The 23388-nt window shown below is 29.4% G+C and overlaps 2 protein-coding genes and 1 pseudogene across 2 annotated transcripts; 2 read left to right on the forward strand and 1 right to left on the reverse strand.

The window, feature by feature from the left end:
- Positions 1-392: 392 nt before the first annotated feature.
- On the forward strand, positions 393-1257 carry LOC132938026 (uncharacterized). Its single transcript, XM_061004683.1, has 2 exons — positions 393-716; positions 770-1257. Exons 1-2 carry the CDS (start codon positions 626-628, stop codon positions 1255-1257), a joined length of 579 nt encoding a protein of 192 aa, XP_060860666.1. The 5' UTR covers positions 393-625.
- Positions 1258-2608: 1351 nt separating this feature from the next.
- On the forward strand, positions 2609-3316 carry LOC132938027 (ribonucleoside-diphosphate reductase subunit M2 B-like; annotated as a pseudogene).
- A 10406-nt stretch (positions 3317-13722) lies between these two features.
- Positions 13723-16734, reverse strand: LOC132938028 (uncharacterized). Its single transcript, XM_061004684.1, has 4 exons — positions 16588-16734; positions 16333-16479; positions 14769-16224; positions 13723-14690 (listed from the first exon to the last, which is right to left on the reverse strand). Exons 1-4 carry the CDS (start codon positions 16732-16734, stop codon positions 13966-13968), a joined length of 2475 nt encoding a protein of 824 aa, XP_060860667.1. The 3' UTR covers positions 13723-13965.
- Positions 16735-23388: the final 6654 nt, after the last annotated feature.

A 23388-nucleotide genomic window follows, 5' to 3' on the forward strand; every position in this document is an offset into this window, starting at 1 on the left:
GTACAAAAGTCTTTAAACTCAGTATACGTCATATCGCCAGAGCAATGCTCCATGTAAACATGTTTTAAATTAGTTTCATCTTGTTTAAATAATACAATAAAATTAGCGTTGTCACGCAAAAGTTGTTTAGGTACTTTTGAATAGCTCTGAGCCAGGTAGCAAACATCCACTAAATTATGTCGACCTCTGGAAAAGTATGTTCTAGCGATTTTTTGGTTTTCTGAAATAATATCGTCGAAAATAAACACAGAGTTTGGTAAGGCTTTCTCGGGTTCAATAACTTGTTTTCGTAGAACGGAAATAATTGTACTCCATCAATTCCTGATAAAATATCACTCAACATTTTATATTTCGGTTGATCCAATGTTTTAGAATATATGTAAACGTTATGAAATCTTATTCCGTTTATATTGGTTAGTAAAGCGAAAATTAAATTGGTTTTTCCGCAGCCCGAAGGACCGACAATAAGCGCTCGTATCGTATTGGGGAGAAGCGTTCCATGTCTATAGTTCTGAATCGATGTAGGCGGGTCCACGTTTTCAACTGCAAGTTTTAGTTTTTGTTCAATTAATTTCATTTTTATATATAAATATCTTTGTTGCAATGAGAATGTAATCAGTACACAATGTCACTCGTACGAAGAAACAACAAGAATAAGGGAGGAGGCCTCATCAACACGCTTATAAACAAATTACCACTCGAGATTCACGTGCCCGGTAAGTTTTGGTGATTATTTTTAATTAATTTAAACTATGATGTATCTGTGTAGGTTATCAATATTGTGGACCGGGAACAAATTTGAAAAAACGTTTAGCTCACGGAGATAAAGGAATCAACCCCTTGGACTCGGCGTGTAGAGATCACGATATTGCGTACGATCGTAGTAACTCTATCACAGATCGTAACGAGGCCGACTATATATTAGAGCAGCGAGCCTGGGATAGGTTCAAGGCAAAAGATTCTAGTCTAAAAGAAAAAGCAGTGGCTTGGGGCGTGACAACGGCCATGAAAGCAAAACGTAAAATCGGAGCTGGATGTGGGTTTAAAGCGGCCGTCAAAGCAGTTCAAAACGCTATAAATAAAAATATAGGTGAAAAAAATCTGATGAAATTAAGTAAAAAATGTGTAGCCGTCGCACGAAAAACATTCAAAAATAAAAAGACAAAAGTTCCTAGAATAATAACAGTTCATTATGATCATATTCAGTATGATCAGAGGGATCGGTGTTTTCAAATCGGCTATTATATCCTACTTTAATAATGTTAAAATGTATTATATTTTGTTGGTATGTCTATGATGCTAAGCATTACTAAGTTAATGTCTTGCTAATTGTGCACACTAATATGTGTTGTTTATTATATTGTTTTTTCTTATATATTATATTGTGTCTAGTCAATGAATTATTATTATTATTTTTGATTATTACTAATGTTAAAATGTATTATATTTTGTTGGTATGTCTATGATGTTGAGCATTACTAGGTTAAAGTCTTGCTAATTGTGCATACTAATATGTGTTGTTTATTATATTGTTTTTTTTTTCTTTCTGTAATGTCTTATGCTGTAAAAAAAAAAAAAGAGAAATGCCTATTCTCAACTAAAATGTGTTGTGAGAATAAGTAACGACATCTGTCGAGGACGACAGAGCGCCAGGATGGTCGCTTGTAAACTCCTCTAGATGGCGGGTCGGGCTTGCCGGCGCGGGACCCTCCCCGTATAGAAAATGCTAATATAAACATTCAGTGAAATTTTCAAGTATCTACAGTCATTCGTTTTTTAATTACAATAAAATAAGAAAATTGTTACATGAGAAATCAAGTGAATATCAAATGTAAAAATATAAATTTCAGACACTCATAAAAATTTAATTTAAGTTTCTTGTAGACATTTTTTTTTTGATAAAGGTAGACAAACTTATGAGTAATCTTATATTACATTTTAAATCTTAGATTTAAAAAGAAAAATTTTTATGAATTCTCATCAAAATAATTTGCTATTTTTCGTGATTTTTCCGTATTTTGTCAAAATTTGAACTTTAAATGCTTATAATTAAAAACTGTGACTAAGGATTTTTAATTTTTTTCATCTGCCTTTGAAACAATAACCTAGGAGCCTTCTATTAAATTTTCAAGCTTTTTTACTCAACAGATAAAATTTTATTGATATTTATAGAAAAAAAAACTAAAAAAATTGAAAACTGACAATGGCCGTAAACAGCTCAAAAAGAGTCAAAATATTTTCAAAATTTTATGGTGTGTAGAAAATGCTAATATAAACATTCAGTCAAAATTTCATGTCCCTTCGGTCATTTGTTTTAGAGTTACACCAAAAACCAAAATCGATTTTCGCGAAAACAGATTTTGCGTAAAAATTCCCGTTTTTCCTTAATTTTTCTCTTGTTTTTCACGTCGCTTTTGAAAACTACTGGGAAATTTTTACTTTTGACCCCCCAAAGTACCAACTAGATTCACTTTACTATCAGAAAAGTTACTGTTGAAGAAAATCCAAGCACTTTTACTGTCCTAAAAGGTGATGACAGACAAAAAAATAAAAAAAAGCACACATCATTGTAAAATCAATACATTTATCGCTTCGCTCAGAATCTAAAATGGCAAATTGGGCTCTTAGATGGATTACTGATAGTTAAGCAACTTTTGGCGAAAGGTTAGTGGCATTTGTTGTCGTTAAAGGTTTATTTTTATCTGGAAATGTTCTTTCTATAATATAGTTGAGGAAAAGAGGATTAATGCCAGGTTTAACTTTTAGCCACGAGCTGATTTCTTAGAGATGAGGTATGCAATGTTTTCAAGGATAATATTATAATGCATATAACATGTTTTATTATTTTAATGTTTATTTAGGGTTTACATACCGATTTTCCCTGTCTCTTTTTAAACATTTAGATCAAAAGCCTCCTCAAGCTGTTATCACACAGATCATTTGTGAAGCTGTGACTATTAAACAAGATTTTTTGACAAATGGCGGCTTTACCAGTTAGGTTGATTGGCATGAGCTGTGAAAAGATGGCCATATCTATTGAATTTGTTGCTGAAAGACTGTTAATAGAATCGGGATGTCCTATAGTACGTACATTTATTGATCATGGTAAGATTAATTTTAATAATTTAATTAAATATGTAAATTATAGGTTTACAGATCGTCAAATCCGTTCCCATTCATGGAACTTACTTCTCAACAAGAAAAGACAAACTTCTTTGAAAGAAGACTAAGCGAACACCAATTGTTCGTGGTGCACTCTGAATTATGTTTGTCCTACGGTTTACCCACTTTTAAATTTAATTTCAATTTAACTTGACTTGTCAGTTATCGTAATGGGCGTAATTTGAAGGATAAATGTTTGCTGAAAACGATACGTAAGTCACGGCGTGATGGTTTGTATTTTACTATGTTGTTTCATTTGACGTTGTAGGAACGTTGCAGGGACGTTATAGAAACGTTGCTGCGACGTTATAGGAATCATGACGGAGGCTGTTCGGAACACATTGTAACAGGAGCATATGCTGTGATTGTGATGATCGCCGAACGAGTGGTTACAACTATTATAGAGAGCCTTTATAGTTTATAATGCCGCCGCCGCGGCCGTCCGTCGCAATCACTTGCACCGAAATCAAAGAACGGTAGCGAGTAACGCGTGAGACCCTGGTACATACGGAGCTCGTAACGTATACCCGGACACACACTTTTTACACACTCCTATAAAAAAAAATAGAATGTGTTGATACACAGAATATTATATGAAATTTCATATATTCTGTGGTTGATACTCCTCAGAAATCAAAATGTTGGGACAATTATTTTTTCGAATTCTTTGTTTTTAACATTGAAATTAGTATTTTCACTTACCTTTTTTTTTGCATTTTAATTTATTCGTAGGCATCCTTAATTATTTTGAATGTTTTTTTTTGCTTATTTTTTGTATACTTTTTGTATACTAATTATTTTCAATTTTTTTTTCGTTTTTAAACTGCATTTTTATTAGAAGTAAAATTAACTTCAAACAAAAAGTGGGTAAGTGGATGTCGCTCTGCTGTACAGTAGGTTACAAGTGAGTCAATGAATAATGGATTGTATTTAACACGACTTCAATGGTATAATATAGTATCATTGTATATTAATTGTATAAGAAAAACGATTCTAAGCGGAGACGGTTTGTCGATCAGTATAATTTATTATAGCCTTAAGTTGAATAATACTATAGCTGAACCCGTGCACTTCGTTGGCCGTCAAATGTACCAACTCTATATGACCCAAACTTTGTTCAATTCGTTATTTAATATTCGGTGTATGGTGTTCAATCACTTTCTTAACTTTTCCGTTGCCCGGAATAAAAATTCTGATTCGCAGCAGTATTATACTTAGAGTAGTATAATACTAGCAGTCATCAGGTAGGCAATCTACCTGCGGTAGATCGCAGACCCCGTGCCGTTTGTACGTAAGTGTATGATTTAACTCTAAAGTATCAAAGTTATATCAATTTGTCGTATTCTACCCATGGTAGATTAATATTATCAATTTATAGAAAATCTACAAAATCCTAACCTAACCTAACCGTACTAAAATCAGATGAATAAAAAAATTTAAAAACCAAATTTTCAAATTAGTCCACCTTCTTTCCAGAGGTCTATAATAATCTACACACAAACATTCAATTTTATATTGACAAAAAATAATAATACAAATATGCCTGATTAACCATTAGCAATCAATATAATAATAATAATAGGTACACTATTTCAGTATTTCAGCAAAACTTTCAGTTTTTCTTTAATTTTTAGTTTTTCACGGTTATTTGAAAATTACTTGGAAATAGTAGGAATATTTTACTTTTGACCCCTCCAAAGTACCAACTTAACAGTTAACAGAATAGTTTGGTGGTTTTAAAACTTGTTCCACCTAAGTTCATTGAAGGTATTTACAGATTGATTCGGAGAAAAAGTATTTCGTACCTATATAGGTTTTCTGAAAAATGTTTGCATTTTTCTGCTTCAGAAATAACAATAGCCGCTATGGAGTACGTTATCTGATCTTAAACATTGAAAAAAAGGTTACGCGGAATCTATCCTCCCACCGGATTGACCGCCAACGTCGATTGGTACCTACTCTTATAGAGATAAACGATTTATATTCCAAAACATTATTTTTCTTACTCAAAACTGATTATAGTCACACAATCATTGTGTGATAATTAATGTTATTTAAATGTGGTTTTTTTAATTGAAATTTATTACTATAATTTATAAATGAGTATAAAATAAAAGTTAATTAAAAAAAAACACCCAGAAAGTAGTATTGATGTAGTATTGTAATAAATGTTCAAATGTTTATTATAGTACATTACAAAAATTTAACTAAAGTTTAATATAATACATTATAACAAGTGTTCAAATGTACAAGTCACACCACATATTTTGTTACTTCACAGTCTCTCTTCAATTTCAAATTTTTCTTCAAATTATCCCAAATTATCTACAAAATATAAATGTTTAGTAAATTGGAAGACTTGATTAAGTATTTAATCATTTATCTAAAAGAGATGTGCCGGGTCGCCACATTACTATATCGAGGGGCCATGGTGCAAGTGACGTCCATAAATATCATAACATATATTATATTAGAAATACAAACTTAATACTTCACTAACAGTAGATATTATCAAAAAATATTACGAAATGTACTATACTCATATTATATTATGATTGTATTAGTTACAAACTCTTGAATTAAGAGTTATGATTGAGGATTTAATCAATTTCCTAAAAGGAAATGCCTCAAGGTTGCCTCAGTAGGTTGAGGGGCCGTGGTTTCAAGTGCCATCCACCAATAAAGAACCGAAAAAAAAAAGATTAATTTAAATATAGAAGGTACTTACATCATATACTTTTATCAAAGTATGATTGTGTTAGTCACAGACTTGTGTAAATGATATTGTCTTATGTTTTCCCAATCTAATTATACAAAGTACTGAAAATTAATGAAATCAAAAATATTAATACAATAGAGAGACTGTACATTGATTTACAATTTTGTCTTAAATTTACTTTTTGCATATAGAATATGAAGGTGGGCTGGGCTTTTAATATCAGAGTATGGGAGACAGGGCTAGGATTTCATATTATGAATTGAAATATTTGTGGACACTGGACGACCAAAAGGAACACCCTCCATAGCATGTTTTAATAAGTCCAAAATAAAATTAATTGAATACGTTATAAAGTTGCTCCCATGTTCGACATTATCCCGGTATTTTTAAAAAACGTGAAGCTAAAAAAAAATCATTAATAATGTTGTTTTATAAACAACCTTTCATGTGCATGTGTTGTCTCCAAGTGAGTGTTGTGAGAGGATAGATGCTGATAAATCATTAATAGAGACTCGTTGATCGCTTTTATGTGCTTCAAATTGTTTACACGAGTGAGCTGGGTATGGCTCTGTCATAGAAAATAAAGATATTGATAGGACATAATGCTCTTATTAGCGGTCTTCGAGTGGAATAATTGAGGCCAAATAAAGTATACCTATATAGGAGCCTCAATTGCCTTCCCCTCCGGGAACGTGGCCTCAAATGTATTTAACATAGGCGTGGCCTATCAAAATCTTTATTATCTATGGGCTCCATCCATAGCATGGATTAAGGTGTCAACAATCAAAAGATCAACTTGATAATCAAACACTTAAGTTCAGCAACCTGCAACTCAGGATCTTTTTATTCAAAGTGTTCTAATAAGTCATAAGAAGGTTAGTTAGGTAAACCTATGGTTTGTTGAAGCTATGGTGATGATAGACGACTATCATCGCTGGTCGTGAGCTTTGCAATGATCTTTTCTTACTAACTGTTAAGATAAGCGATATTGTAAACATAATGTAATAACGTAAAATAAGATAACATATAATTAAAAATAAATACGGCTCCTGCCGATAGTTATATTAAAATAGTAAAAGTTAGAATAGTAAAGTTACGCTATTACCTTCCTCCAGGTGTTCGGAGGGCTCTCGAGATCGTGTATTCGAGAATTAGATCAAATACACCGTACAATGTAATTTTATGTAAAAAGCACATATAGTGTATTAACGCAATCAACATAAGATATTATATCATATGCCTTACCTGATTCGCAGTTGTTCGTAGACAATATTGTAAGAGTTTTAGGTTTTAAATAAGATAAAGTACTACTTCAAATACACAAATTGAATTAACGAACGCACTGATTATTGCTTGCATAAGAAGTCCAGTTGTCGCTCGTTGAAATCGGTTTTGATACTTGAGAGGTTGTTACTTGGTGGCTGGTGCTCATGCACTGACTTAAGGGACGGACGCGAGGATGCTGACCAGTGAGTGGTAGGTGGCTTTTTCACTAAATTATCGTGGGCCTGGGAACTAGATTATTCTTTGGCGTCAGCATAAAATAAAGTCACACACATCCTACGTAATATTGTTATGAGTGCGTGTCAATATCTTAGTTGTCGTTATCAATGGTTTTATTTGATGCGACCGATTTCTACAAGCGACAGTCTGGCTGTTGTTTATTAATCTGTAAAATTTTAGTTTATTATAATGGTGTGTGAGCATATCATTACAATAATAATGAAAGAAAATATTTAAATATTATTAATTTGGTTGGAATAGGACAGGAAGTTAGACGTTAACTAATTATCTCAGTTTTTAACAAGGTTTTAAAGACTGCCACCTAGAGTTGTACCAGTATTATTAAAAACTTAAACACAGCCTACCTGAATTAATGATTTTTTACCCCAACAAATTATAAAATGTATTTTTAAATATAACAAAAAATTATTTTATTAGGATTTTATAAGGTTTTCAATACTTATAAGTTTTTGTAAATTGAAAATGTATGAAATCAATAGTTTTAATTTAAAATATGGTTTTGTGTTTTCATATCCTACTGTCAAAGAATTCTCAAGGTTTCCTTCCCACATTTTTTTACATTGTACTAAATCTAATTTTTTTCCGCACATGTTTACAAAGACTAAAACAGATATCTGACTATGTTTTTATTTGCATTTAGACTTTATAGTTTGTAATTTAATATTGACTGTAGACCCAACCAAACACAATATTATTTTAAATTTAACATTATTTCATGTACTTCATTAATTACAATCACATAGTAGAGTCCGTGCAGCCGTGCAGGACTTTTTTCTCATTTAATTTTTTTGCATTCTTAATAAATTACATTCATTTTTATACATTTTCTAATACATATATTACGGTGATACACCTCCGATCATAATAACTGTTCGTATTATTATAATGTAAATAATACCTAGTTTTTGGATTGTAGTTAATATGTATTGCAGTATTTAGCTTCCAGCGTATTCTTTTGTTTAGTGTTATTTCACCCAGGTTTCTCAAACAATTTTTTTTCAAATTTTTTTTTAATTTATTGAACTTTAGTAGATTTTTTTGAAAAATATTTTTCAACATTAACCGGCTATACCTGGGAGTTCACTGAGTACCTGTGTACATACTATATAATTTGAAAAGAGGCTGCCTAGGTTCTCTCATGTTCCCCATTCAATTAATTTTTTTATATATTTAACTTTTTTTGATTTTTTTATATATATCTTTTTTTAAAACATTTACAACCTGGTGTCATATGATTTTTGTTAAATTTTTTATTTGCTTCTTAAAATACGTTTGCTTGCGGGTGCCCACGTTCCCCTTTCAATTTTTTTTCATAAATTTAATTCAATTGATTTTTAATATGAATATTTTCAAATTTGTAAGTCTTCAGAGAATACTTAATGTTTAATTTTATCTCATTCGTTAGGTTTGCTTTATGATGTTAATTTGCTTACGTGCTTCAGCGCTCCCCTCCACAATTTATTTTCCGTTATTTAATGTAACTCTAGTTGATTTTTTTGTATATACTTTTTGAACATTGATAACCTGGTACCCTCTGAATAATAATTCATCATCAATTCAACTCTTCATTAATGAACTAAATATTTAGAAATAGTTTTTTTTTCTGTTTAAGATTCTGGACATTTTAGTTTAGACTTTTTATGTGTTTTCCTACAGTATAATTTTTTTAAATGTTTTTTTGTTTTCTAAAATGCATTTGCCTGCGGGTGCCAACATCCTCCTTCAATTTTTTTTTTATAGGAATGTAACTAGTTGATTTTTTTGTACAGACTTGATCATTGATAACCAGGGTGCCCTTTGAATAATCCATCATTAATGAACTAAATATTTTGAATAGTTTTTTCTGTTTAAGATTCTGGACATTTTAGTGTGAAGTTTGTAATGTGTATTTCTATAATATAATTTATTAAAATTTTTTTTTTGTTTTTTAAAATGTATTTGCCTGCGGGCGCAAACACCTTCCTTCAATTTTTTTTTTTTAGTAATGTAACCAGTTGAATTTTTTGTATAGACAATTGATCATTGATAACCTGGTTCCCTATAAATAATCCTTCTTTAATGAGCTAATTATTGAGAATAGTTTTTTCTGTTGAAGAATTTGCAGATTGTAGTTTGCATTCTTCAGTGTCTGTTCCCACTTAATAATTTATTTCTATTTTTTTTTGTTTTCTTAAGTGCATTTGCCTGCGGGCGCCAACATCCCCTTCAAGTTTTTCAAAATTAATTTAAATGTTGTTGATTTTTGTTGTAGATATTTTTAAAAATTGATATTAAGTGCCATCTGAAAAATTATTATTATAGTTATCGAGAATAGTTTTTTCTGTTTAAGAATTTGGATTAATTTGGATAATTTCTTTATAGTGTGTTTTCTTACTTACTATATGATTGTTCCTAAATTTTTGTTTGCTTTCTAAAATTCATTTTTCTGTGGGCACCTATAGCTCTTTTCAATGTTTTTCAACATTTATCTATTTCTGGTCGATTTCTTTGTATAGATATTTTAAACATTGACAACTTGATGCTCTCTGAATTAGCTAATTATTGAGAATAATGAGAATAGCTTTTTCTGTTTAAGAATCTGGAGATTGTAGTATGATTTTTTAAATATAAATTCCTACTGTAAAATTTTTTCTACATTTTTTTTTTGTTTTCTCAAATGCATTTGCCTGCGGGCGCCAACACCCCCTTCAATTATTTAAATAATTAATTTAACTTATATTAAAAAACCGTATATTATAATATATTTATGTTGCATATTATGAGTATTTAATCTCATTTTTGGCAATGAAGACCGGTCGTAATTTTATTGATATTATATGTGGTGGTGAACGTGAAAATACGACGAAAAACAAATATATGTGCCATAAATAATAATATATTAATATGCACTATAAAACTACAAATATGCATTACATGTGCATAATGCATTTAATATGTATAAACGTTGTAATATTCAAAATAAAATTAGCTTTATTTTAATAAGAATGATCTAAATTGGGGACAATTCTTATCAGATATCAAAAAGCTTATTGAAATAGGTACATATATGCATTTGCATATAAATCCGGCCCCTGACGCTGTGTTCACGGTATAAATGTATAAGTAAAAAAATCTTATGGTATACATTTTATAAATTAAAATATATGTGTTTATTATTATATGATGTTCTTCGCATAGACCTTATACTTATAGACGGAACATAGTATAGTTCACACGTTCCGCGACAGGTAGCGGCTTACAAAGTACCAACGCACTACGCACATGCGCACTAAAGGCATGAACATTATTTATGTGATACAATAATATTTTATATTGTGCATTATTTAGTGTGCATTAATACATTAATCCACTTATCCGGGATAATCTAGACTCTAGATTTTAGAGATGGGATGATTCGGCCAAGAAAAATATTATTCTTATATAGTAGAATAATAATTATTATTATTTAACAATATAATATTAACACAATTGACTTAAATACATTTACACATAATATACTATAGACACTATAGTAACATACAACTGACTATGTCTACTGTGTACATAATATTATATAATTTGCTTCTCCAGATGTATTTTTAAGTGGGAACTGGGTCGCTGGGATTACTGGGAATACCGAATAATATCTATATGAATAAAATAATATATATATTAATATTAGATATTAGCCAATTGACTATTATAGAATACAGACTGTGTGTTTAAATTGGTGTAGTTTATATTCATCAATTAAAAATATTACTGCTTTTTACGGTAAGCATTAAAATAATTATACTAAGTAGTTAATAATGAGAAATATTTTTTTTATTTAAAACGCATGAGAATTAAATTTAAAATATTAAATCGTGAAATTGAATAATAATATTTAACATAGATTTTCTTTAATGGATATAAATAGTATAACTTATATTATAAAAAAAACCATTAAAATGTTTATTCATACAGTCTCGTACAAAAAAAAAAAAATCACATTATTATTAACCTTGATACACACTTTGGAGCAGAAAAACCATATCAAATAGTTTATTAGCTCAGTTATATGAGTCTATTGTAACTGAAATAAAATTAAAATTAAAATATATACTTACCCCTATCATTTCTGTTATTGATTTTATTCCAAAATTTCAATATAATTATTTATTAATTCAAATACAATAACTACAATATTTAAAATAGGTAAAATCTATACATAATGGTCCGTAAATGTGTAATATGTTCCATGAAAGAAGAAGTTGATTGTACAGTTTCTTTCCATTCGTAAGTTAATATTTAAATAATTATTTGTTTATTGAAAAATGTAAGAAACATATTTTATAGATTTTCTAAGGATCTTAGTCTGAAAAATTGTGGATGCAGAAATCTAATTTGAAACTGTGTCTTCCTTCCTCCAGAATATGTTCCAACTATTTTTTACCAGACCACATTTTACCTAATGGCTGCTTAATAAAAAATGCCGTTTCTACAACTGAACAATAAATTGCTTGAATCCAGTAATTCCACTAGTATAAGGTCTATGGTTCTTCGTAAAAACTTCGGGTATTGATAAAACTATCAGTACGAACAGAGGTAAGTGGGTTTATAGCTGGAACAAAACTTACCTACTAGTTTTCTTTACCCGGGACTCAACTTACCGCTTTCAAAATGTACCCAAATTATCACGGACCCAATTAACCTAGCCCCGCCATATACGTCAATCTATCGTACATAATTTACCACACGACAGTCGACCGGCGACTGCAATGGCGCAATCACTTTACGACGATTGATCGCAAAGACCAATAGGTAATTAGGCGTACAGTAAAATTCATCATTTGAATTATTCGCTATTAGTCGTTGTGCGTATACATGGTACATTGGTACATAGATTAACTTAGCATAGGTATAAGTAAAAATAATTGCGTTCAACTGTCGTAGGTTAAGTTATTATAACAGCGAAGTGGGTGATATAGTGATAGGCCACTTTAAGTGTACCTACCTAAGGAAGTTTAAAGTAGTTTTAGGAATAATATTAAGGGGATTGGCATTAATACTTATGTTATGAATAACCTTATATTAAATTTAAAAAATACATCAACATTCACGCAAACGTTTGACTCCCATCGGTAGATTATTGTGAAATTCATTGTAATGACCCATTTTGTAGAAAGACAATAATCATCAGGTCTTCCCTATGATTCTTGGATTGAGAATCATAAGGTATAATACTATTATTTAATAACTATTATATTAATTTATTTTTTAATTTGTCTAATTTTGTAATATTAAATTTGTAAAGTGGGTTTTTAAATTATTTATGAACTGATTTTATTATTCTGAAAGAATCATACAATATAGGTACATAAATACATAATAATACAATGTTTATAACAATATAAATAAATACAAATTACAATTACCTATCTGAAAGAATAATTAAATTACAGTTTATATTATGACCAACAGTTTTATATATTATAATAGAATATAATAAATAATAATTAATAATATTAGCATTTAACAATTAGATATAGAACAAATGTCAAATAATCAACTACAAGTAACAACACAACCTCATAACTTGACCGATATTGATATATAACAATATAAACATTATAACATAGAGGGCGCTATATGATAATGTTTTACAAATGTATGTGATTATTGTGTGGTATAATACAAAATACCCATCACCTTATTATAAGTGTCCACTGACCATTACCAAATACTATAATATACGATAATAACGGACACTCTGTATTAAAATAGTGGCGAACAATTTGTTATCATTGCCCCCCGAGATTGTATATAATTTGCATTTTATATTTTGCTATATTGTCCAATGTCCATGTTAATCGTAAGGAGTAAATTAATAAGCAACTATTATAATAACATACGTCCGTGTACAATAGGCAGCTTACGCCTCAATATCATAAATTATAAACAGTCTTTACTAAACATTTATAATTTTTATGGCAAATACTAATATTAGCTAGGTATCTACATTAATACACTATACGTCCTTTGCTGAGTGCAATAGATATCTATCCTTTATACTTGTATCCAATGTTTGGAAGGAACGAGTTCCAAAAGGAACGAATTCCTTTTTAAAGAACGGCACGATGAACGAATTCCTTTTTATAAAAAAAGAACGAGAAAATGAACTGGTTCTTTTTTTCCAGGGAAAAATAACAAAATTGTTCGTTCCTTTCTAGTTTTAATAATTTACACATATAATTATGTAGATAATTGAAATTAAGATATATTATTTTTAATGTGTATAATGCATATTGCTAATTAGTGATCGTTATTGAGTATCGACGTTCAGTGGCGGCGCGAGGTAAAATTAATATGTGGGCGAAGTAGACTTAAAGAGGCCCTTTTTTAAAATTTTTTTAATAAACATTTAAGTAACAATAGTTATTTAATAAATATTAAGATTTACAATTTTTTAAAACAATAAACTCTAATTATTAACCTTTTATTTGCAAAGTAGTCAATATAATTTTATTTAAACATAATTATAAAATTAAATACATATTTTTTTAAATTAATAATACTGTTAGAAGTTTCATTTTTTTTATTTACAAGAAATGGACTTTTCGGCTTTTTGCTTCACTAAATGTTTTAAGTATATCTTCGTAATTTAAATTATTTGCAATTTTCGTTTCAATGGACAAAACTGCTAATGCTGAGAGTCTTTCTTGTGTCATCGTATTTCGTAGGTAATTTTTAATTATTTTAAGCTTCGAAAAACTTCTCTCTGCTGAAGCTGTACTGACAGGAATAGTGAGCATAATTCTGACTGTTATATAAACATTTGGATATATTTCTTGTAAATTATTTTCTATTATGTATTTGATGAGTTGTTTTGCATCCTTAATAAAGTCTGGTAGACTTGAAATTATGAGTTGTAATTCTTCGTATAATTCAAATGATTGAATGTCGCTCTTTTCACCTTCTTGAAGAACTGTACCTAAATCACAACAATGCTTATAAAGATCTTCTTTGGAAATGGATCTTAAAATATTCATATCATAAATAAAACCAAAATATTCAAAGTATTCATTCAATGATTTAAATCTCCATTTAATGTCATGTAGAATTCCATCAATCATGCTGTTAAAAAAGTCAACTCTAAACTTTTTTTCACCATTCTCTATAGGTTCATCAGTGTGTTCATAACTAAACATTTTTTTCTTCTTTGCTATTCTCTTGTTTTTAAAATTTAATTCTATTTCATAACTACTTTTTTCTATGAACTGGCGAGATTCTATAATACTTTTATTGAATCCTATATCACGATATTCTTAAATCCAATTGCAAAAATTATTTAAAGAATCAACAGCCATTTTTAAATTAACTTGAACTGATTGCCAGATTTTACTTATATTATTTACACGAAGTAAAATTTCATACCACACATGTATTGCAACAATAAATTCAAATGTTAACATTTCTTTTAAAATGGCTTCACAATCACATAGAGTTTCTGCGTCTACTATTTGCATTTTAAGTATATTTATACAATCAATGATATCGTCAAATTGAAATAATATTGCTTTGACTGCAGCAATTCTACTTTCCCACCTTGTTTCAGATAAAGACTTTAATGTTAGTTTTAATTTATCTTTAATAAGATCCCATCGTTTACTAGATTTTGAAAAGAGCAAATAAATTTTTTGAATAAAGCCAAAAAATGTTGTAGCTGTAATGGAAGACTTAGCAGCATCTACTAAAATCAAATTCCAGCTGTGACAACCACAAGGCGCAAAGAATGCTTTTGGATTAATATTTAATATTCGTGTTTTAACACCCTTGTTTATTCCTACCATATTCGCGCCATTATCAAAACCTTGTCCACGACAGTCTTGAATATCTAAACCATTACTTTTTAGCTCGTGTAGAATAATGTTTGTTAAATGTTCCCCTGTTGTGGAATCAACAGCAATAAATCCAATAAAATGTTCTTCTATATCACCGGTTGACGTATTACAAAATCTTAAAATAATGGACATCTGTTCAACGCGACTTATGTCTCTAGTGCAGTCGAGCATGAAAGCATAATATTTCACTAGTTTTACTTTACTAATAATCTCTTCAATTACTTTTTTAGACATAAGTTTAATTAATTCATTTTGGATATCATGACTCAAATAATGTTGTGCCAGTTGTTTTTCATTAATTAGTTGAAAATGGTTCTGTAATGAATGATCATATTTGGACAATAATTTTAATAAATCAATAAAGTTTCCAGAGTTATTGCTATCATCTAACTTCATTGATTCTCGATGACCTCTAAATGATAGATTATGTGAGGCTAAGAAATTTATTACATTAATTAATTTTTCAAACAAATTGTACCAATGCTTTTGTGATTCACGAATCCGTTTTTCATTTTCTTGATCTATTGTTTTCCCGAGTTTAATTCGTTTGTCAAATTCTACCCATTTAATCATGCACACCATGTGCTCTTTGCTCTTTTCGTGTCTTTGCAAAATTGTACTTAGATGTTTCCAGTCACAACATCCTTCACGAATCATTTGTGTTTGTAAATTAGAAAAAACTGTACACGGAAAACAATATATTTTATCTTGAGATTGAGAATAAACTAGCCATCTGCGATGTTGAGTTTCGCCATTACTTAATTTTCTTGTATAGTGGAAGTTAGAAAAATGTCTCTTATTATTGTCTAAAGGATAATTTTCATCGCAAGTATCTAGCATCTGTTGAGGACCATTTTGAACTAAATCGTGACGCTGTGAACCTGATAACGGAAACACCCATTTCCCTGGGTCTAAACTCATTAGTGGTTCACTTAAAACAATTTCTTGTTTGTGCATCTCTAAATCGCAAATATTATTTATATTAGAGTTAACATAAAAAGTAATTTCTTTATTTTCAAAAGTATTTATTGGCGGAGAAGTTTCAAGATCAGACTTAGTTTCAACTTCTTTTGTCAATTCTTCATTGTATTTTGAAATTTTATTGGATAAATTTCCTTCATTTAAATCCATTTTGGCATTAGGTTCGTCTAAGTCTGTAGCTGGGTCTAAACTCATTAGTGGTTCACTTAAAACAATTTCTTGTTTGTGCATCTCTAAATCGCAAATATTATTTATATTAGAGTTAACATAAAAAGTAATTTCTTTATTTTCAAAAGTATTTATTGGCGGAGAAGTTTCAAGATCAGACTTAGTTTCAACTTCTTTTGTCAATTCTTCATTGTATTTTGAAATTTTATTGGATAAATTTCCTTCATTTAAATCCATTTTGGCATTAGGTTCGTCTAAGTCTGTAGCTGGGTCTAAACTCATTAGTGGTTCACTTAAAACAATTTCTTGTTTGTGCATCTCTAAATCGCAAATATTATTTATATTAGAGTTAACATAAAAAGTAATTTCTTTATTTTCAAAAGTATTTATTGGCGGAGAAGTTTCAAGATCAGACTTAGTTTCAACTTCTTTTGTCAATTCTTCATTGTATTTTGAAATTCCTTCATTTAAATCCATTTTGGCATTAGGTTCGTCTAAGTCTGTAGTTGTTGATGTACTGGTTTTGTTTAGAAATTTCATCATACTAGTACTCATAGCTTGGTTCACTTGCATCATTTCAGCTTTTCTCTTTCTTTTGGAAGCACCAGATTCCCATTTCCGACCAGTATCTCTGTCTCTACTAGATCCAGACATGATACCTACATATGGATAGTTAATTATATTTTAATAATAAATTATTATGTAATATTTATAAAATTATTATTTTATTATTTATTAAATTATATTTATAATACAAATAATATTCTATTACAAATTACAATTATTTATTAGTTCTTAAAGTTTTAACTAACATTTCCAATACAACATACTAAAATATATTATTTCCATACTTCCCTATTATAAAAAATTATTATTATAGGTATATCTATTCTGTCACAATAAATCGTTTTCCATACTGATTATGTTATTTTCATATTATAATAAAATAATTTTATAACTAATATCATAAAACAAAAAAAAAACAATGGAAAATGTAAACACAATTAATAAAGTTTTATACTTACAACTTAGGTACGTGTGGTATGATTTTTGCTTCGTTAAATATTATTAAATTGAATATAATTTTCGGTAATCGATCGATACAGAAACGAGGATAAAACACAACCAATTGAACTAACAACAACTGTCAAAATGAAATTACGTTATCGAGTTTAGATAAAATCGGTTCGCCGAATCGGTCAGTCTGGCCCCGATAACGCGGTTTATATGTTAATTATAGAATAGTCGCGGTCGTTTGCCGATCGGCAACCGACAAAACGCATAGTGTGATCTGGTACTTTTAGTAATGACTAAATATGACGAAATATAACATTTATGCTTATGATTTTTTTTTTAATAAAATAATTTCATGGATACAAAAATTTTTGTATAGATACTTCTCCCATATTTTTCTATGGTTAATTATAAGTCCCTATGAAACGCGAGGCCCTTTGAGGTGCGAGGCCGTGGGCAATGGCCCACTTCGCCCACGCCTAGCGCCGCCACTGTCGACGTTAAGACACTCGACTTACGTTGGCTAACAATTTAATTTTGAAGAAAATCTCAAAATAGAATTATAAAATATGTACCTACTTGTAGTTATATATTATAATTAAAAATTAAAGATGTATGCATATGAAAAAAAAAACATAAGTGATTAAATAAGAATTTTTATTTTATTTGGAACTGAAAAAGGAACTCGTTCATTTTCCAAAGGAACTCGTTCATTTTCCAAAGGAACGACAATAATTTTATTGTAAACAGAACATTCAGTAGACAAATGTTTATTTTATTATTTCTATAAAAGAATAAGTTTTTGATTTTTGACAGAAACTTCGAGATGCAATACGAAATTAAATTAAATTTACGTAGACGGTGAAAATTAAATATTAATATAATGATGTATAGGTATGGACGTGTCATAGAGGTCAATTACCAACAGTTGATTACAACACGTAAGATTATAACACGTTGAGATGTTTAAAATTTAATAACTATGTAATAATATATAATATTTTATTTATTTTATTTGTATATATAATAATGGGTAGGTATATTTAATTTATACCATAGGGGTATGCATTTGTTTTAGGGGGTACACAAACAGTGTCAGACAACACCGGACTCTCGTTCATAATTTCGACTGGCGGTAAATGATATAGCGATATCGATATGCTCATATATTGGACTTATTTTTAAATTGACTGTCAGCGGTTCTCAATAATTTAAAGAAATATGGGTTTAATTTTTAGTGTAGATACTACTAGGTATTTACTATTTAGGTACTTAAAATTAAATAATAATTATTCAGTTTAATACATGCGTAGAGTGCAGGATAAACAGGCCTGGTAACTATATGCTTCACTACGTATGCCGCACATAGACTTATAAAGATATGTACTGCTCGTCCGCAACGTACTCTTTAAATGCCGCCACGGGACCTTTATCTTTACATATTTTTATAGGTCTATGATGCATCATAGACCATTGATATACACGGGCATCATAGCGGCACATAACCAACACGAGTAGATAACCATGGTTAAACCGTGATCAATTTATGAAAAATATCTTTACCACGCGTAAGTAATCAAGTTACTTATCAGTTATCCTTTCGGTTAGTGTTCATAATCAATGCTAATACCTATTGTGCGTTTGTGCAGTTGTTTGTTCTACGCAGTGTGTGGAGTAAAGGAAAATACATATCAAGTATAATATTATATACTATGTTTATTGTTAAGGTCAATGCCTCAATATTTTATAGTGAAAAAAAAATAAGATTATTTTCTAATAATAAGTAATTATTATAGTACCAGCGTTGGATCTAGAAATGTTGTATGGGGGGGGGGGGGGGCGCAAAATTGTCTTTATACTTACGACAAGGATGGCTAAATTATAAGATAATACGTAAAAGCTCAAAGCAACAAAAAGTATTCTGAGCACAAGGAATATATAAAAGAAAAAATTGGATCCAATCCTCTTTCGCTCCCCCCCCCCCCCCCCCCCCCTGTATCCGGGCCTACCAAGTACATTCATTTTGAGAATATTTATATCATGGGGGTGGTGGCGGGGGGGGGGAATTATATCATCCGCATACCCTGCGAACAGAGTCTGTGCAAGCCTATGATTTATACCTCCTGAAATCGATCATATGAAAAATTTGTCCTTGAAAGTTTATTAGAAAATTAGTTATATTAAAATTTAAAAAAAAAATTGATAAGTATAGGTAATTTTAAATGTGTATTGAAAATAATAAAATAAACAATTGCGGAAAATTTAAAATAAAATAAAAAAATCGTTCCTTGAGAAATGAGGTGAGTATATCCTTTCAAATAAAACTTGAACTTCAAACGTTCGTACAAAATTAATTTGAATGGCTAATTTTTTTTCGTTGATAAACGTAGGAAAACTAATGAGTTTTGAGGAACTTTATATTACATTTTCAACGTTTTGGACCGAGCAAAAAATGATTTATAGACAGAAATTTTAAAAAAACTAAAATAATCAAAATTTTCATATACCCATAAATAATAGTAAAAAAAGACTCTAAATATTTTAAAACTGTTATATCGTGTATGGAAAATGCTTATACAAACATTCGGTGGAAATTAAATGTACCTAGATGCGGTTTTTTTTAAAAAGTACACCGAGGAACAAAATCGATTTTGTAAAAACTAGGTTTGTGTAAAAATCTCCTTTTATTTTTCCCTTAATTTTGTTCCCAGTGCTTTTTAAAACTACCGAGAATTTGAAAGTACCAACTAGATAAACTTTCCTACCAGAAAAGATACTGTAGATGAAAATCGAAGCATTTACACTGTCCCAAAAGGTAATGACAGACACAAAACAATTTTTTTTTTTAAAACACAATATACAATCAATACATTCATCGCTCCAGTCTGAATCCATAATATATAAAGCATGGCCATGTCTACTATGGCAGCCACCCTAGGTCACTCTAGCCTGTGCTGCCCCTGAGATATTCGGAAGGCTCCTGTCTACAGAGTTATATGTCTAGTTACAACTTTTATTGAAGGGGCAACATTTAGACAATTTTTAATCTCTTCTTAGCCGCACGGGATCTATATGTTAGTTGTCAATAATTATTAGTGTGTGTGAAATTATTCAATGCGGTTCAATGCCACTCTCGTACGCGCATGCACTTGTCAATAACTTGATAACAATATTAAACTGATTATACGAATTTTACGACAACTTACTTATAGTTTTGACAAAATTAAAGTTAGTTTAAATTGTCTGATTTTGATTCTGAAAAAATATTTGAATTCAGCAGAAAAATGTCTGTATATTGTACAATACGATTCCCTTTTTAAACATTTGAAAAAAAACATATTTTTAAGTTTTTAATTACAGTTCACAATAGTATAAGATTAATTTTTACAAAGTGTTCTGTATGGTCTATAGACAGTTTTCAGCCAAGTTCAAATTTTTTTTCAGAATCAAATAGGACAACGTAAACCAAATTTATAAAGTCAAAACGTAAGTTCTTTTGAGCTTAAATTGACGGCAGTAGGGAGGCCCTTAAAAAAATGTATTTTATGTGGGTATCGTTATAATAACTTTTTACTCACAAAGATATGTTCGACTAAATTAGGTAGTATCTGAATTTTAATAATAACATGTATTTGATTGATTTCCTCACTTTGGAAAAACCTACGACTACAAAGATTGAAGACTTAAGACAGATGACGACGGTGCGGTACGCATCTATTATTGGATATTATTGTTGTATTATTTTGATTTGTAGCTAGGTGGTGTAATCCAGTGCTGTAGATGAATAATATTTCTAATTTAAGTTACTGCGATTACTGTAGATTATTTATTGTAAATAGATAATTCAGATTTTTTTTTAAATTTAAAAATATTTTATTGGAGGGGGAGCTTTAAAAATACGGACTTGGGTGTATAGGGCTTTTTTTCGGTTCATTAATAAGGTAGCGTCGGTTATTAGCTAGGCTGCCGCTGCGGATGAAGTTAGTCTGATATAAAGAAACTAGTTTTTATGTATATCAGCTCAAGTATAATAGCTCTGTAATGAATGTGTTAAATTTGATTTACTGGGAATTATCTATTTTTAACTCCCAAAGCACCAACTAAATAAAATGTTATTACGAAAACTATCCTCAACATTGAAGAATGAAGCAAATTTTTACTTCAATACATGGAGACCTACAACACTTATCATTATCATTTTACTTTGAATCTAAATCACACTAAAAAAATATATATATATATAAATATAATCATTCATTGCAAAATATATATAACACCTATATGTATATATATAATCTTATTTTTAAGTTAAGTATTGGTGGATACACATTATATTACTTATTTAAAACACTGTACCTATAGGTGTCTAGCATAATATTATAATTTTAATTTAACAGTAGGTATACTTAGATATTTAAAGTTTAATAAAATAGTATACCTAGTTACTTAAAATAATAAACTTTATATATCATATATATTTTTTAAATGCATAATGAGTTAGTTTAATGTTTTTAATAATAATAATAGGTACAGATATAAAATATAATACTACATAGGTAGGTATTATAAATAATTATGTTACTTCTTAACTACTTCATGTTTTAATAAAAATTTAACACAAAATAAATATTATTTGACAACATAAAAAATTGAAATGCATACTTCATACATAAATCACGTATGTAATATTGTAATGTAATGTACGTTTAAAATGCTAACAAAAATTCACGCCACATTGACAGCCAAGACATAGATATTTTCGTTATTATGGTCGTTATTCGTCTTCACCTCATCCTATTTTATCATCCCATAACGAGTGTAATGAACGAGTTCGTTATCTTTGTACTAATGTGAGCGCATTTTTCTGTCGCCGTTTTGTCATTATTTTTATGTCAAGATTAAATAATACGTGTCCACTAATCACTATTCGTAGGTGTTCCCAGTGAAAATATAGGGAAAAATATTTCCCGTTCCCAAAAAACCGTCTGCTGTTACTAGGTGTCCGTTCGTGGTGGTTTCGCTGAAGATACATTGATGAGGTTAGTGTTCCAATCTTGATCTTGTAGTGGTGATTAAGCCCAAACAATTATATCAATTTATATATTATGTTTATTTTTAATTCTTTGGGTTTTTTTTAATTTGTATTTTTTTCTAAGATGCTGCACACATTTTGGCAGTTAGTAAAATGTATTATTTTATAATAACCTGGTACGGAACACAGTACTATATTCCATAATACAATTAATAAATTTCATAAATACATTTTGTCTGAAAACTCATAAAATTAACCTTGAACTAGCAGATTCCATTTTTTTCTAGTTTAATTGAATCAATTGTATTCGAATAATATTAATTTAAAATTATACAGTACGAACATAAGTGATGTATAATACATGTAGGTCATTCTGTTTTCCGTGTCTACAAATCAAAATGAAGTGTCAAAAATGTTATAACGAAGCACTATTTTTTTTCTTCATTAAATAGCAATTATTTTGACCGATACTGAAACCATTGAAATATTTCCTTTAAAACCTTTGGTATATACACTGAAAAAGCAAAATATAAAAATAGTAATATTTATAATAAATAATTGTAGGTACTCAATATTATTTAGAAAACCTTTTACCTATAACTAATATTATATTATTATATTATATTATATTAGCGTAGGTAGGTAGAATATTTTATAATGTAAATATAATGGAAATTTAAAATTTTTAAATATAATTTTGTTTGGATCTCAATAACGAATCCAATGAGTTTCTATTGTATATTTGTATGACATCAACATTGAAATGTCGTTTGTCAAAGTCGGGTGTAACATTCATATTTTCATCTGACGCAGTTTATTAAATCGCATTCAAAGCATATTTTACAGCAAAATATTATAATATTTGTCAATGTTGTGTATACGTTTTGAGGCACACTACTCTTTCATTTTTACCAACCCACATCAAT

Source organism: Metopolophium dirhodum, chromosome 2 (assembly GCF_019925205.1).
Source record: "Metopolophium dirhodum isolate CAU chromosome 2, ASM1992520v1, whole genome shotgun sequence".
Taxonomy (NCBI): domain Eukaryota; kingdom Metazoa; phylum Arthropoda; class Insecta; order Hemiptera; family Aphididae; genus Metopolophium; species Metopolophium dirhodum.